Source organism: Echeneis naucrates, chromosome 5, assembly GCF_900963305.1.
Source record: "Echeneis naucrates chromosome 5, fEcheNa1.1, whole genome shotgun sequence".
In the NCBI taxonomy this organism is placed as follows: Eukaryota; Metazoa; Chordata; class Actinopteri; order Carangiformes; family Echeneidae; genus Echeneis; species Echeneis naucrates.
The window spans coordinates 13,685,679-13,701,563 of NC_042515.1; the positions used below are offsets into that span (position 1 = coordinate 13,685,679).

The 15,885-nt window shown below is 39.2% G+C and overlaps 2 protein-coding genes across 2 annotated transcripts; both read right to left on the reverse strand.

The window, feature by feature from the left end:
- Positions 1 to 44: 44 nt before the first annotated feature.
- arpc4 (actin related protein 2/3 complex, subunit 4) lies at positions 45 to 3,100 on the reverse strand. The gene is made up of 6 exons (XM_029501148.1): positions 2,971 to 3,100; positions 1,702 to 1,820; positions 1,500 to 1,611; positions 1,304 to 1,399; positions 749 to 919; positions 45 to 522 (listed from the first exon to the last, which is right to left on the reverse strand). The coding sequence occupies exons 1-6, from the start codon at positions 3,094 to 3,096 to the stop codon at positions 517 to 519; spliced, it is 630 nt and encodes a 209-aa protein (XP_029357008.1). The 5' UTR covers positions 3,097 to 3,100; the 3' UTR covers positions 45 to 516.
- Positions 3,101 to 4,303: 1,203 nt separating this feature from the next.
- Positions 4,304 to 12,869, reverse strand: LOC115044048 (ras-related protein rab7-like). Its single transcript, XM_029502879.1, has 6 exons — positions 12,515 to 12,869; positions 7,684 to 7,746; positions 7,003 to 7,129; positions 6,699 to 6,917; positions 5,836 to 5,964; positions 4,304 to 5,675 (listed from the first exon to the last, which is right to left on the reverse strand). Exons 2-6 carry the CDS (start codon positions 7,734 to 7,736, stop codon positions 5,580 to 5,582), a joined length of 624 nt encoding a protein of 207 aa, XP_029358739.1. The 5' UTR covers positions 7,737 to 7,746; positions 12,515 to 12,869; the 3' UTR covers positions 4,304 to 5,579.
- Positions 12,870 to 15,885: the final 3,016 nt, after the last annotated feature.

The window sequence follows — 15,885 nt, forward strand, 5'->3', positions numbered from 1 at the left end:
AGAGCTGCTGTTTCTTCTTCATCCAATAAAGAGAATAACCAAAATACGAAGGATAATGCTTTTATTTGTCTTCACTGCCAGCAAGTATATTTATCTGAAATGTCTGTCTATAGGGTCTACTAGAACAAAACATGAGAACTAGCTGATTGCCTTCATGATTTAAGGTCTGTTGTAAGAAAACATAGAAAAAAAATGTATGTGCATATAATATATATATTTTTAAAAATTAAATTACCTGAAAAGCTTTCATATTACCCTGTGCTCATGAATACTGATCACAAATATCTTTAACAACCTACCCTGCCATCTTCTAATGTCTGATGTGAATATTCGTTATATACAAACGTCAATATTTTTGAGCACAGGGGCATTTTAAGGTTAAAGGGCAAAACCTCATTGGCCAGTACATCTTTACTGTACATGTTGTATTTCTTAACCTCTCTTGGCAGTCAGTATTCTTTTTCATCTCTACCTGGCGATTTGCACACAGCCAAGAGTGCAAAAGGAATGTTTTCCTCAGAACTGCAAGAGTAGAACAAAAAATATATATCAGCTATGGAGATGTATAAAAAAATCAATTAGTATTATGAAAAGTATTCTGATAATCATTCAACATGAAATATACAGTAAACAGTAACATGCATTATGCAATAAAGCACACTGAGCACAAACTGCAACAAAGTCTACGCTGCACAATCAGAAAAAAAATGTACTTATTCTACTTTTTTTTTTTTAAGCAGCAACTTACATTTTTGAGAAACTCTTCAGCAACAATACGAGCCCTGGCGTTAACGGAGAGCTTCATTTCACTGATCTCTTTGTCGATTTCCTCCATGAAATGAATGACAAAGTCCACCAGTTTGTGTTTGTACATCTGCTCTGTGTGGAAGTTAGTGATGAGAAAGCTGATGTCATAGCCCTGCAAAAAATAATGGATGACAAATTGAGTCAGCGTTTCAACTGAAAATAATAAACTTTAGGATCCGTGGTACTTCAGTGCTTCCAGGGCATTTCCTTAATATTTTATAATTTGGTGACCGATCATACACAGCAACATTTGTGGCTTTAACTTAAACATCATTGATTTTCAAGTGAAATCTAAAAGTGACACTGTTTTGTTTGGGAGCTGTGATGATTCATTGGGTCATTTTTACAGAACATAAATCTTGTCAATCTTCACCTCCTCCCTGATAACATTAACCTGACTACATTTTGAATTACATTTGACAAAGTCGTTTCTGTGTTTCCATTGAACATTTAAAAAGGACAGCTACTGCCTGACCCAATTTTAGAGCCCCCTTACCTCCACTGGCTTTCGCCTTAGGATGAAGAAGTTCTCTGCTCTCATCATCATGAAACGCATGAATTTATGGCACAGGATCTTCTCAATCTCATCTGCCTGCAACAGCAGAAGATTGAGGGTTGCATATATAATAACGACTCTTTGCATTTTATATTATTCAATTACTGTATAACTATTTGTTTTGAAGCAGACTGACCTGCTTGACAGCAATGCTGACTCTGACGGAGTTGATGGAGCCCTCGATCAGAACCTTCTCCTTATCATTACGACTGATAATCACAGGCTGGAGGAGCAGTTCTTTGCTACTCCTGGAAGTGAACAGAAACACACACAATTCACAGACTTGATTGTAACTGTGGAAAAGTAGCACTAAAAACAAGCTACTGTGGAGGACTCACCTCACTTCCACCTCTGGCTTGTTGTGTCTCTCCACCACTTGAGAGGAGAAATTTTCCAAGCAAAGGGCGGCCTGCAGAGTGGCACGCACTGCATTGAGATAAGGGCGCAAGGTTGCCGTCTGAGGGAAGAACGGAGGACAAAAATATATTCTTGGTATTTTGAACTTGCTTGCACCTGACATTGTACACATATCCTGGTGTTATTGGGCAAATTGATAATTTGACCCCTGCTACAACTGTCCTTGTGGTCCACAGCTCCCTGGCTGCAAATAACAACTGCATATAGAAAAGCTGCCATTACACAGAGGACAGCAGACAAACCCCAGTCCATCAGAGGACAGCAGACAAACCTCTGTCCATCAGAGGACAGCAGACAAGCCTCTGTCCATCAGAGGACAGCAGACAAACCCCAGTCCATCAGAGGACAGCAGACAAACCTCTGTCCATCAGAGGACATCAGACAAGCCTCTGTCCATCAGAGGACAGCAGACAAACCTCTGTCCATCAGAGGACAGCAGACAAACCTCTGTCCATCAGAGGACAGCAGACAAACCTCTGTCCATCAAAGGACAGCAGACAAACCCCAGTCCATCAGAGGACAGCAGACAAACCCCAGTCCATCAGAGGACAGCAGACAAACCTCTGTCCATCAGAGGACAGCAGACAAGCCTCTGTCCATCAGACAAGCCTCTGTCCATCAGAGGACAGCAGACAAACCTCTGTCCATCAGAGGACAGCAGACAAACCCCTGTCCATCAGTCTTCTATAACGTATGTTCAGTATTTCATTTCTGACAACCAACTGTAAAACATTTAAAAACATTTGTCTGTTTCTCCGGACACAGACATGGAGCTGAGCCTCCAGTCTTAGTATGTGCTGAACACTAATCCTGATTCAGCGGAGATCCTTCCGGCCGCACTTCCTCATCTACCTTCCTAGTTAACACCCTACCTTTATCAGCAGCACAGCTGTACTTCATGAAGTCCAAACAACCTGACAGGTCACCAGATAAACACTCTCTCTGGGTTTCCATCGCTGTTTATGACGTAGAGGAATTCTATCAGCTCGAACGTCTCTCTTAGCAACAACATGAACGTTAGCCTGAAGGCTAACTACCTGCTTAGCTAGTCCCGATGAAAACCGTGGGAAAACACAAAGTGCTACCCCACAACGGAACACGGTGCCGGTCCACGGTTATATCGACAAGTCTTTATGAATGAAACTACAAAAACTCTTCAAATTGACCATTTTATGTCCAATTGCTCTTACCATGTCTCTTCTCGAGGAGAGGCGGCTAAAGGCGGAAGCAGCTACACTTGTCAGCGCTTCTTTCCGGGAACATACCGGAAGTGCGCTCAGCCCGCGAGCCGCCGCGGCGCTGTAATATACCGACATAAAAGATTATCTGTTAGCAATTCACAGAAACCAGGAGAACTCAATTAATCAATGGAAATGTACACCACTTTCCGATAATCCGCGTTACAGTTCTAATCTTGCAAAGTAAATTTGAGCAGAATAACGATGGGAGGTATTTCTCTCTTTCAGTTTCGGTGGTATGTCAGATGGATTTTACTGACTCAGCTTTGTAGCCTTGGACTGAAGGGCACAGGCACACAGTCAAAATTACATTGGCTTTTATTTTCTAATTCCAATCTAAGGAAATAATATGGACTAAAATCCGACATTACTTCCTGACTGCCCAAATCGATATTTAGATTTAATACAGAATGGTACAACAGCAGTTCGAGCAGAGTGATCTTTTAGTGGCTTCAGAGAGGAATTTAGAATCAGGAAATTCCTCTGAGGAGGGAAAAGGACAGCCAATTTATTATTATTATTATTATTGCTGTGCTATCACTGTATTGCCTGTTTGTCTGCTGCAGAGCATCCAGCATACCACAGTCTCACAGTACATCACTGCTCGTTATGGTGGAACAGTAGAGGAGCAACAACTTCTGAAGAAATCTTCAAAAGTGCAGTCGCTGCTGTGCCTTCCTCTCAGCCGCCATGGTGTTGTCCATCCGTGAGAGCCTGTCCAAAAGGGTTCCCAGGAATTTGAACCCCAATTTGAACCCATTTCCTCCCAGTTACAATTAATGGACAGAGGAGTATAACACTAAATAATATAAACCTTTCCTTTTTGGAAGCACAAATGAATGAGAATCAGTTTCTCCCACTTCCATACCAATGAAAACTGGTGCAATGGACAGGCCAAAGCACAACAACCAAAAAGCAAATAGTTTTAGCCGTATTGGCCAGAGACAGCTTTCCTCCCCTTATCCTTCCTGACTGATTCATCTGAATTTGACTCGCTGGTTTCCTTGTCACTACTAGTAGGATGAGGCAGTACCTACTGCTATCAGGTTGCTCAGGTCATGGCACATCCACATGTGCAGTCACAAGAAGGTTCGCTGTGTCTCAAGACAGGCTCAAGAGCATGGACAAGATCTCATGTAGGTGACTTACATGAGGAGAGATGAATCAGCCCAGCAGCAGGACTGGTACCTGCTCCTTTATGTGAGAAGGAACTGTCAGTAGCGTCATCCAGCATAACTGTAGCAAGTCCAACCAATAACAAACATAATGCTTGGCCACTGATATATTCAAGAGTTTTATTATTTGACATCCCGATTTTTTTTGACAACATCATTGGCATTGCAGTAATTTCTTTCTATAAGGAGGAGTAATACCAGGGCAAAAATATGGATCTTTTTTTAAATGGAAAGAGAGAGCATCCATTTCAGTTCAATCCATATGCCTTTTACCGTTTCCATCTATACACTGTAATACACAATCCGTTAAAAATATTAAGTACTTAGCCAACCTGAGCTACAAGCAGATAGAGAGATCAGCAATAACAAAGACATGACAGAAGACAGGTGTACGCTGTGTTGGTGACATATATTGTAATTCCATAGCATTGAAAGATGTCTGATGAAAGACGTAACACATACAGCAGTAATAGTAGCAGTACAAGTAATGTTACATAAAAGGCAAATATTAATATATCAAGAATTAATTCACTGTGACTGCGTTATCAGCTTTTACTTAATGTCCAATTCGGAACATTTCTTCTGCATTGTGAGGCTGCTAGAAACCCATTAGCACACAACCTTGAAGGAAAAAGGCAAAACAATCACTGTTTGACAGATTTTAAGGATGTTTGGCAGGGAAAACAAGCAAGGAAGTCTAATTTTAAGCTTAGGTGTGTGGTAACTGATGTTGCCCAAAATCAGTCATCCCTCTATAACATTTAAAGGCAAAAACATAAAAAGAACGTGCAAAAAAACAAGTATGTGTTTCAGATTGGCTTAAGGAATAACACCAGCCAATTCAAATATATATATATTTTTATATATAGTTCAACTCGATTATTTCTTAACAGATAGGCAATTGAAAGCAAACAGAAAACACAAAATGAAACTAGGATACTTGGATGCTGACATTAGCCAACGTCCTCTCACATTACAGAACATGAGCCAGTCCACCTAGAGTTCCTAATTGTACTCTTTGAACATGGCTCCATCTTGCCCCCACAGCGTGAGAATCAGGGGCAACAGTGGGTGGGCAGGGCAGGAGATCACTCACTGTCAAGTCAGGGACTATGAAGTCAGAAGGGGTGTCATTCTTCTCGTGTGATCTTTGGGCACTGGATTTGTCAGTGTAGAGTACGCTAGTGTATTATTTTGTGTACTAAGTGGGGGGAGGGTACATCCATGTGCAGCGTACTTTGTGAAGGGTTGTGTTGATGGAATGAACTGTGGTGTGAAGGAGGAAGACCAATAGGGAAGTCCTTTCCCTCAGGGTGAGGTGCAGGTGACGTAACCGGTGACTGGGTGGTTCAGAAAGCCAAGAGAGAAGATGGTCCAAGTTGTCCTTCAGCAGCTGCAGCTTTCTGCTGAAGGTTTAGCTCTGTCATTCCTATCCAGTTTTATGGGCTCTGGGAATTCATTATACAATTCCACCTCTGTTTCCTGTGACAAAGAGAGAGAAAATAGTCAGCATAAGAAAAAACAAAGCCAACAGATTTAACCCAATTCAACCGTCATTTTTTGTGCAAAAACTACACTGATATTTCACAAGTACGCATATCTTCATTCCCTTTCATTTTAATTTCAAGCCACTGTGACTCACCTGTTTGAGGGCGTTACGTGCAATTGTTTGGAATGCCTGTTCTACATTAATGGCTTCTTTGGCACTGGTCTCAAAGTAGGGAATGTTGTTCTTACTCTGACACCAAGCCTGAGCCCTTTTGGTGGTTACCTGTGTGTATAAGGAGGAGAAGATTCATCAATATAGTGAACTTAAATTTGTGAAGTGCTAAACAACAATGGCCTCCTTAGCCTTGGATATTAAACAGAATCCTACTTACATCATTTTTAGATTTTAAATTAAATTTTGAACAATTATTTGACAATTATTTGTCATCAATGAAGATATGATAAACATTGTTTAGAGAGAGGGATTACGCTATATCAATAGTATGTTGGAATGTGTATTTCTGTTCTTTAAGACTTCGAAGACTGGTTCATGCCCACAAGAGGGTAGGGCAGTCCTACTGGCAGTGCTCGCACACTTTGGGTTGAGGGAAATTACCCACAACTGGTAATTTCCTTGGGGGAAAAAAAAAAATCCCTGAAATGACAGGGAATGTTGATGGAAAAATACTGTCCCAAACAAATTTCACTGGGCCACTGTTGATCAATGTTGATACTGATTTGTTGGCTTCTGGTGAGATTAAAAAAAAAACTAATTTCTAAAGGTGAGTGGCAAACACAAAACATGTAACACGAACCAACCAATTGCCACACAAATGACATCTGCTCAGTTAAAAATACTTCAGCAGTTTGATATTTTAGGGCTCTTTCACAACACCATTAGGACATCAGTGACTCAAAAGCACTTACATATCCAACAAGGATATATAATATTAAAAAGGACCTGATATTTGGAGACACTCTTTGTTCATTACGGAGGCACTGTCTGCTCGTACCAACCTGTCTATTCTCCAAGTCAATCTTGTTGCCTAGCACCACAAAGGGGAAGTTCTCAGGATCTCGAGGGCTGGCCTGGATCAGGAACTCATCCCTCCAGCTGTCGAGTGTTTTGAAGGTATTGGGTGCCGTCACGTCAAACACCAGCACACAGCAGTCTGCTCCACGGTAGAAAGCAACACCCAAGGACTGGAACCTTTCCTGTCCGGCTGTATCCCAGATCTAAGTAACCAGATTGAGACAAAAAGTTTGGTAAGAATTATAGAGTAGAGAAAAACACTGCACACCCCCCCCAAATAAAACACACCTGCATTGTAACAAGTCGGTCGTCCACCATCACCTCCTTGGTCAGGAAGTCTGCTCCTATTGTAGCTTTGTACTGGTTACTAAACTTCTTGTTCACATACTGGTTCATTAGGGAGGTCTTTCCAACTCTGAGCAAGAGCAGAACAAACAGAATAACAATATTGTACATAGCAGCAGAAAATTATAACCTGTAATTATAATGAAAGTTAATAAGAAAATAATATCCATATGGCCTACATTCATTTTCACATTTATTCAGCAGGGTGGATGTAACTGGGAGAGATTTACCATGTCCTGTACATCCTGCCTCTTACACAAGTCAGAGAGGAGGAGTAGGCAACCTTCTATAACTATAAAATTATTTTCTTTAAAAACAGCCCAGAACAGTGCTGAGAATGAAAATAATCAATTATTTTTAGCTCTGCTGGTAAGAAGCACAAATGGAAAAACAGCAGCCCTGCATCAGCAAAGAGCAGAGGACTCACTCTGCCCAGTGACAGCTTATGATATGATAATAAGCCCCGCCAATAAGGAAGTAAGCTTAATAAAACCATATTTTAAAAATATCACATAAAACATGTTAGTATCACGACATTTCTGCTCATTTCCAACCAAACAATCTTTGTCCCTAACAACAGATTTGTTGCAGATTTAACGCAAAATATGCCGAGTTCTGACTCACCCAGAATCTCCCAGGATGATGACTTTCAACAACACTTTCTTCCTGGATGTCATTTTTCCACTGCTGCAAAAAGACAAAGAAAAACATTGTCATTGTGATACTAGCCTCATCACTAGTATTATTGTGGGTCAATAAAAACAATATAAAAGTAATTTTGTTTTTGTGCAAGCAAAGCCCCAGGAAAACAGCACTCTACAAACCAGTGTAGAGCCTCCTGTAAATTGACTTGACATGCTTGGGGACCATTCATCCCAGTCATGTGCTTTCTAAGATGTTGAACAAATCACGAGGAACGCATCATTCTTTCTCATTCCCTCTTGCAAACTACAGGAAGTTACTCATACAAGACTAATTATTCCAAACCAAGTAACACATTTGACAGAATCTGCTGATATCGCTGTTGCTAAGGAGCCAGCATGTGTTGATCTTACAGTTTCTAATATAATGTAGTATAATGACATAAGAAACCAGCAGTTACAACACCACACACACCATGAGTTGAGGGACACTGCACATGTCTAGCTAAAGCCCTGCTGTCATTAGCTTAATATTAACACATACTATTGTTATTTTTATTTTTTTATTAAATAAATTAACATTGAAATTGATCATTTTTAATTGTGTTATTTCTGAATACTTGAATTTAGTACTGACCATGGAGGTGCAGTATAAATATAAGTGATTAAGCAAGTGAGCAGATTATGTGTTGTTCTCATTTAACTAATCTTAATCATTTAAAACAATTTGAAAATGATCTTTCCAAACAGATAGAGAAGCTGACATTGCAATTTTAGAAGGATATGGGGAAATTAAATAGATTTTAGGTTTTTATTTTTATGTTAAATTTAATGCTCCAAGTTTTTAGGTTTAAAATGAAGTTTAATGGTGTGACTTTAACAATTCTGGATTCAAACGAAGGATTGGCCAAGGTACTGTCCTGATCTTTGGTGTTAGAGACACGAGGCATGATGGTGTTACGTCTATAAGTCCCTCCTATGAATACACATTTCACACTCTTAATTTACAGCAATGTCTCTGCCTTGCAATGCTCCATGATGGCAGAAAGTCATTACAAAATAAACCGGAGGACAGTAAAATGCTAATGTTCCATTCTTCACAGCTTATTTATAACCTGTATCAAGTTATCCACATTCAAACAGGCAGAAAACACTAAAATAAACCTTGATTTCATAATAGGTTGCTTTTTCTTTTTCTGACACATTTTTCTTATCTATGCCAAGAAAACACTCCAGCACAGTGGCATTGACAAAAATAAATACCTAGAAAGCCTTGTGTATGTGTGCATACCATCGGCTTGAAAGACAGCAGGCGGGAGCGGGTGTCCAAAAGGGAATGATGCATTGTTTCCTCACAAAAAACGAAAACGATGCCAACACACATCAGTTTTCATCTGATTAAGCTTCTTTTTCCTCCTGATTAACAGGATGACTGTTTTATCAATGAAATTTCAACAAGTGCAGAAAACCTGCAGTGATATAATTTTAGGTCTATTGTTTTGACCAAGACCCAAAGATATTCCATCTGTATTTTTGTTATGTAAATCAGTATGAATCAAAATAGTTCCAAACAGTTTTCTGTCACTCAATTAATTACCTAATCACAGCCCCTCTGGTATGTACAGTTGTATAAAGTACTATTCTGTGAAGCTTAAACACAAACGTATTTTAATCATCAGTGCTGTAATTGTGTAACTTATTTTGGAGGAAACACAATTACTTCCAACTGTTTTTGATGAAACACAGTAAGCAGCTAGAACAGAGGTCAGCACCCTTAAGCATTAAAACAGCCATTTGGGTGCAATTCCCACCAAATAAAACCCACCTGGAGCCGCAAAGCCTACTTTACAGCTATGGTGAAGATAACATTGCATGTATAGTTTCATTACACTTTTGCTATGTATATAAGAACTGTAGTTTGTTGCATTTATGAAATAAAAGAACTAAATTCTATTTTACTCAAACTTTTTTGGGCTGTATCCATGGCTAACCTACTGGGGGTTGAGAGCTCAAAATAACTCATCAGCCAGTCGGCAACAGGTGACGCATATTCTGATTGACAAAATATTAAAACACATCTTATTTCAATGTTACAAGATCACCTAAATGTCAAGGATTATGACTATTACATAAAAAAAAGGCAATAGGAATAATATTTATTGAAATTAAATAGTCATTATTTATTCGCATTATTTTCTCAAAACCACAGGGAGCCATGGCAGAGGGATGAAAGAGCTGTGGGTAGCCGACCCGTGTTACACAACAGTATAACAGAAAACTTCCTTTTAGCTCATCACAAGTTAAGATCCACAAAACAAAGCATCGGACATTTCAAACAAAACAACACATTTAAAGATAAATTTAAGCTGAAATGATGAAAAACTCAAAAATTTCAGAGACACTTACATGAACAATTCAGTTCTTATTTGGGGGTGGAGAAGTATACTTGCATTCTTTCTAAATAGAACAAGCTCAGCACTCCAGTGACTATCATACCGTGAGGCACAGACTAGTTGACAGAAGGATGAACAACAGTATATCACTGAAGTCCAGACATGCTTAGAGCACAGTCACATGACAGAAGAAACTCAGCTCAGATCTTAAACCTTTGACAAACATAGCAATAGACAGCGACTCTTAAAAGTAGATTTTGGTCTCTGGAGATTCAGTCTGAGGTGGAGCTTCCTCGCCGAACTGACCACTTCATCCTGTTCTGTTCAAATATTGACAAATTTCAATAACACTAACATAAAAAATGGATAAAGAAAAAGTTCTATAATTTAGACAATACCTACTACTGTTCAGTAAAGTGGTAAATGTAAATCAAATTATTTTTGTTGGCTGGATTAATATATGAACTTTCAAAAATGAGAACAGCAGCTTTAAAGCTTAAAATATGCCACTGATTGTTTGGTCAATGTTGTGAAGTTTGCAACAGTTCAAATCGTTACACAAATTTTTATTACATCATTGTGCATTTGGACATTGTGGAAAGTCACGATTTAGATGTGTACTGCCGTGATAAGTGCTATTAAAGGGTGTTTTTGCCTACTGATAAGAGTAAAATTCATCAACTTTCCCCAGCACCTGATAGTGTTGCATATCTTGTGTATACAAGCTTGCTGTGTTTTTGTTCTGTCTGACATCAATTGTCTCCATCTTTGATCATGATCAAATCAGCCTTTTAATGATCTTCGAAGCCATATTTGTTTATTTGTGATTTTATATTCAATCTGTAAATTGTTTTTGGTTCGTATCTAATTTGATGATTAGATTAAATAATAATGATTGTACTCGTCATTACAACAGTATTATTCATGGACTCATGTTGAGAAATTTGTTAAAAACTGTTGTGTATTAGGCAAATCATGAAAGAGTTCACGATTGACCCACAAATCAGACCCTCATCCCAAACAGATGAAATTCAAAGATCTCGCTGATGTGTCTCGTGCATACATGCTAATAGGTACAATAAAAAAAATTAGGCAAAATTCAGATTTGGAAAGCTAAGTTTAACATTTTCTCAAGATTCCTGTCCATCGCCACATGTCATAATGTTAGGCTATGTTCATGTTTCCAGGTATACCAAAATAACTGCACATCAGAGGACTAACAATGCTTTATTGTACATGTGATATAACAGTTGCGCCCGCACACAGCAACCAGGGATTCTGTATTTCAGGACAGTATCAAACATAAAGACACATGTCTGCTTTAACTGAGCACGTACACACATTTTGATGTTCAGATATGAACAGTAAGTGCTCCAGTACAGCAGAACAAACTGGAAGGTACACCATACAGCATAAAATGAGACACAGCTGTGTATGCTACAAGGTTGACTGTGAGTGGGGGGTGGGGGTTAGGCAGAACAAAATAAGTTGAACTGAGCATCTATGTTTAAAGAATTAACCAATTCATGCCCGTCATGGAGAACTCAACCTACAGCTGGTTAAAACCACCATGTAGATACTTTAGAGTGAACTACAGTGTCAAGTATCCCAAGATGAGCAAGTTTATGCTAAAGGCATAGTTTTCCACTGCTGTCATTAATCAGTAGGGTTAAAAAAATAAATGTAGTAGTCATGACAGTGTCCACATTGGTATACGAACAAGAAGAAAGCCAGGCTTTGGTGTGGTTAGTAATTCTAGCGGCCTTACCAGTAAAGGCAACAGGCCCAGTCTCAGAGAAACAGATATACCTTTGATCAACTCAAACTGAACGACGCGTACCTGCGTGATCGGTGAGTCACCGTCAAAACAAAACTATTTCATATCAACACAACAAATTCCGTCTGCCTGGCAACACAACGGCCCAGATACTCATAATTTCTCTGAGGAAGACGGCTGTAAAAACAGAGGCGTAAAGGTCCACACTTGCCAACATAGGGACTTGTTACCGAAGCCAACTTTAGCGCATGACCAATCCTAAAACTGGTGATTTTGAAGTGAAGGGCTGAGGTTGTCCCGCACCCCTCCCTGTGCGTCTACAGACGCCAAATGCAAACAAAACTGCTCCGAAGAATCAATACACTCACTGTCACTATCCAGAAAAGGGGGTACGGGTTTTTTCCACAATGTTTGGTTGGACCGATCTATTTTCCCCGGTTGTCCTTCCTTGTTGGAGCAGACCCAGAGGAGCCACAGGCCGGCCTTGTTTTTGCCAACCAGCTCCTCGAAAAACCCCGCACCGACAATAACGTTAGCTGCTGTGGTATTATCGTTAATAAAACGTCGAGTACACGATGAGTGAGCAAATACCACACATACTAAAAAAAACCAAACAGTTGACGTCTTAGGAAAAAAAAACTTACTTTCAGCTTGAATCCCTGCGGAGCGGAGACTTGTTGACGGCACCGGACCGGGCAGAGAGCTGACTAGCTGTTATTGTTCAGAGCAGTTAGCAGCGGGGGCTAACTAGGCGTCACGTTAGCTAGCTAGCTAGCTCACTGGCACTCAACTCGTTAGCTCTCGTTAGCTAGCGTCAATTTGGCAATGCCTCGTTTCAAACTGTTATAAAAATAAGTTACCCTTTGTGCGAACGGTCACAAGACCAGTGTCGTAAATTGGCGGGGCAGATTATTTACAACTGGTGTGTAAATTTGGCACTTTGTCTAAAGGCTTGCCTGCCAGCGAGCGAGTTACCTGCTACCAGCGTCTCTCTTCCCCTTTCACTTCCTCATCCAAAACAACGCTGCGTCTTACGTCAGACGCAACTAATTAATAACCACGCCCCTTCCTGTCATACTTCTCGTAAACTCGATATTCTCTTCATATTTTCTGTTCTTTATTTTTGCACAGTCTGGTCTACAGTAGAAGTTTGGCCGTTGAAGAACGAATCACACTCTTGGCTGCATTTTTGCTTGTCACCAAAGTAACTGGGGGAAAGGTTTAGGCTTTCGAGATAATGGAACAAATAACTTCAAAGAAATGCAAAAAGGGAAGAAACTGAATTTATTGTTAATTTTCAATTTTCATTTGATGTCCATATCTCACCAAAAATGAATATAATAACAGCATGTAAAAAACACTGATGTTTTTGCCAAAATAAATTATTGGCACCTTAAAGGGTCTGTTTTACCTTCTGCCTATGGTTTTGGTAGAAGGGAAATCAAGTAAATGTTGTGGAAAAGTGAGCATCCTCTTTCTTTCTAAATAGAGAGAGGACACACAGACATACACACACAAACATACGTGCACAAGTACAGACAGACACACATAGATATTCACAGACACACACACACACAGACACACACACACTGACCCTGCTCCAAGTGACTATGACACTATGACTGATACCAGACATTTTCATTTCATCTTGGCTTTTATTTTATGCTTTACTTCTTTTTCTTATCTGTCTATCCATTGTCTCTGCCATATCAAATCAATATCAAATAAATCAAAGTAAGTTTGTTTTGTTTTTCAAACACAATCACAAAAGAAGGAATCTTAAAAAGAGCCTGTATTCACATTTCTTTTTCATTTTTAAATAAAACAATAATTGCAGATTGTAGGTTGATACCTTGTCCGGACATGGGGGCTGCAAGTAAGTACAAATCCCCCCAAAAAAGCCCTCTTGTAAAACCATCACAATAGTACAGATAATGAGAACAGTTCCTGTCAATATCTGGACTCTGGGCCCTTAGTTTTCAAGAAACATAGCAAAGTTGCGTAGTGCTGACATAATAGATGTTTTGGCTGTATGAGACAAGTTTTCACCAATTGGCACTTTCACAGTGGAGCCTTATCAGCTCTCTGATGTTCCTTACTCTTGACTTTTGAAGTGTCCAAAATAATATCACACACTGTTAATGTAATTATTTGCTACAAATGAGCCAAATTAGGTCTGGTTATGCGAAATAAATTCCTAAAACTGCACTGCATGGAAACTTGGTAGTTAATGAATAGTAGTCTCATGGTAAGACTGTCTCTGCTTCTGACAGTTACCCAGTAGCAAAGGTGGTTGCAAGATAGACACACCCAAAACACCCCTTAAAATAAGACTTATTGATCTTAACACCATGCTGGAACCTCACAATCCAAAACAAGGGAATACTAATGTGCACAAGCAAGTCACCTCCTGCTTTATAGAACACTAATTTACGATGATCCACCACTAGAGGACACTGTCATCTAATTTTTAAACAGATGAGCCAAACCATGAGATGGTCCCATATGTAAGCCTGTGTTCAGGTGTTGGGCCTTGGTAGAGTGATCCAGTCCTCTGTGATAATGACACTATATTGAGGAAGCTCATAGCTCATAGAGTAATCTAACTTTGTGCTTCAATCTTTGTCCTGGAATCCAGATCAGATAAATTTTTATGCAGACGACGACGTGTGTGTGCACATGAATGAAACGGAACGTACAAAGGTGATAAGGCGTCACATCTGGTTTCCCGTCATTCAATTTTAATTGTTGTAAGGAGGATTTCATCTGAACATACCTACTGACACAAACAGCCACGAAAGGAAATCACCAGGAGGCCAAACGCAGCTAATCAAAATCCACATGACATACTAGGAAAAGATTTGACAGTTAATTAACACAGAAATACACACAGTACATACAATTACGAAACGTGTGTGGTGCATGAAACTGTGTGTGTATGTGTGTTGCTTTTCTAGGGAATGAATTTGTCATTTTATCAATCTTTAAATTGGGATTGCGCATGTGATAGTTTAAATTATTTGACATTATGCCATTTAAAGGAGGGTAAAATATTAATACTACAAAAACAAACAACAAATACTATAAAAATGCCAGTGTATATCTATGGGTAAGAACTACATGCAGAGAGTTTCTAAAAAATATATACATTTGATGCAGGAAATAAAATGGTCACCACTTTTTCTTGACCTCCGGCAGGTACTTAAGATATGTTTTGGTAAATATATCCTGTACTAGATTATGGCTGATATACATGTTTCATTTTGCATATATTATGTAATTTTGTTATATTTTTAGGGTGTTTTAAAAATTTTGCCACATGACTGAAGGATTTGCTGACCAGTGACTACACAGCTAATGTAAAAATGTGTTCATCTGTAGTGATTATATTTAGTTAAATGTTTATTTTAGATGGATACATATCCACCAAGAGAATTGAATGGGAAATTAACCACTTAGAATTTCATTGTTTCAAAATGTTCATCCAAAACTGATCACTTAGTGGAGTTCCAGTGGAAAAAGCTGAACAAAAAAGAAAAGGCAGAACCACTGTTGCATGTTGAGAGTTATTTCCTCTGACAGAGCCTAATACTCATCTTGTTTAGTTCTGCTCAGTGGTCATGTGTAAATGTGTCTTTGTGTCTACGTGTGTGTTTGTCCTCCTCGTTATTAGGAGTGTGCCTCTGCAGGGTTGTAATGAGTGGGATGACTCTGGTGTTTATAGAGGAATTCCTGCTTTCCTGCACCTATTGAATGTTGAGTCTTAGCCTCTTTGGAGTTCAGTTTGTAAACACAAGCACGGCAGTACAAAAGGACCCAAGTAAGAAAATGGTACACAGCAGAGAAGCAGCCACATACTTGAAGCATCATCTGAATTTTCTGCTTGACAAACTTTGTCACATATGCACCTTGATGGATAAAGGTATAAGGTGCTCAGTGCTTGTCCAGAGAGTTTCCACACTGCTCAGGGAGAAGAATAACATTACTCCAATATTAAAAATGACAATATTAACGG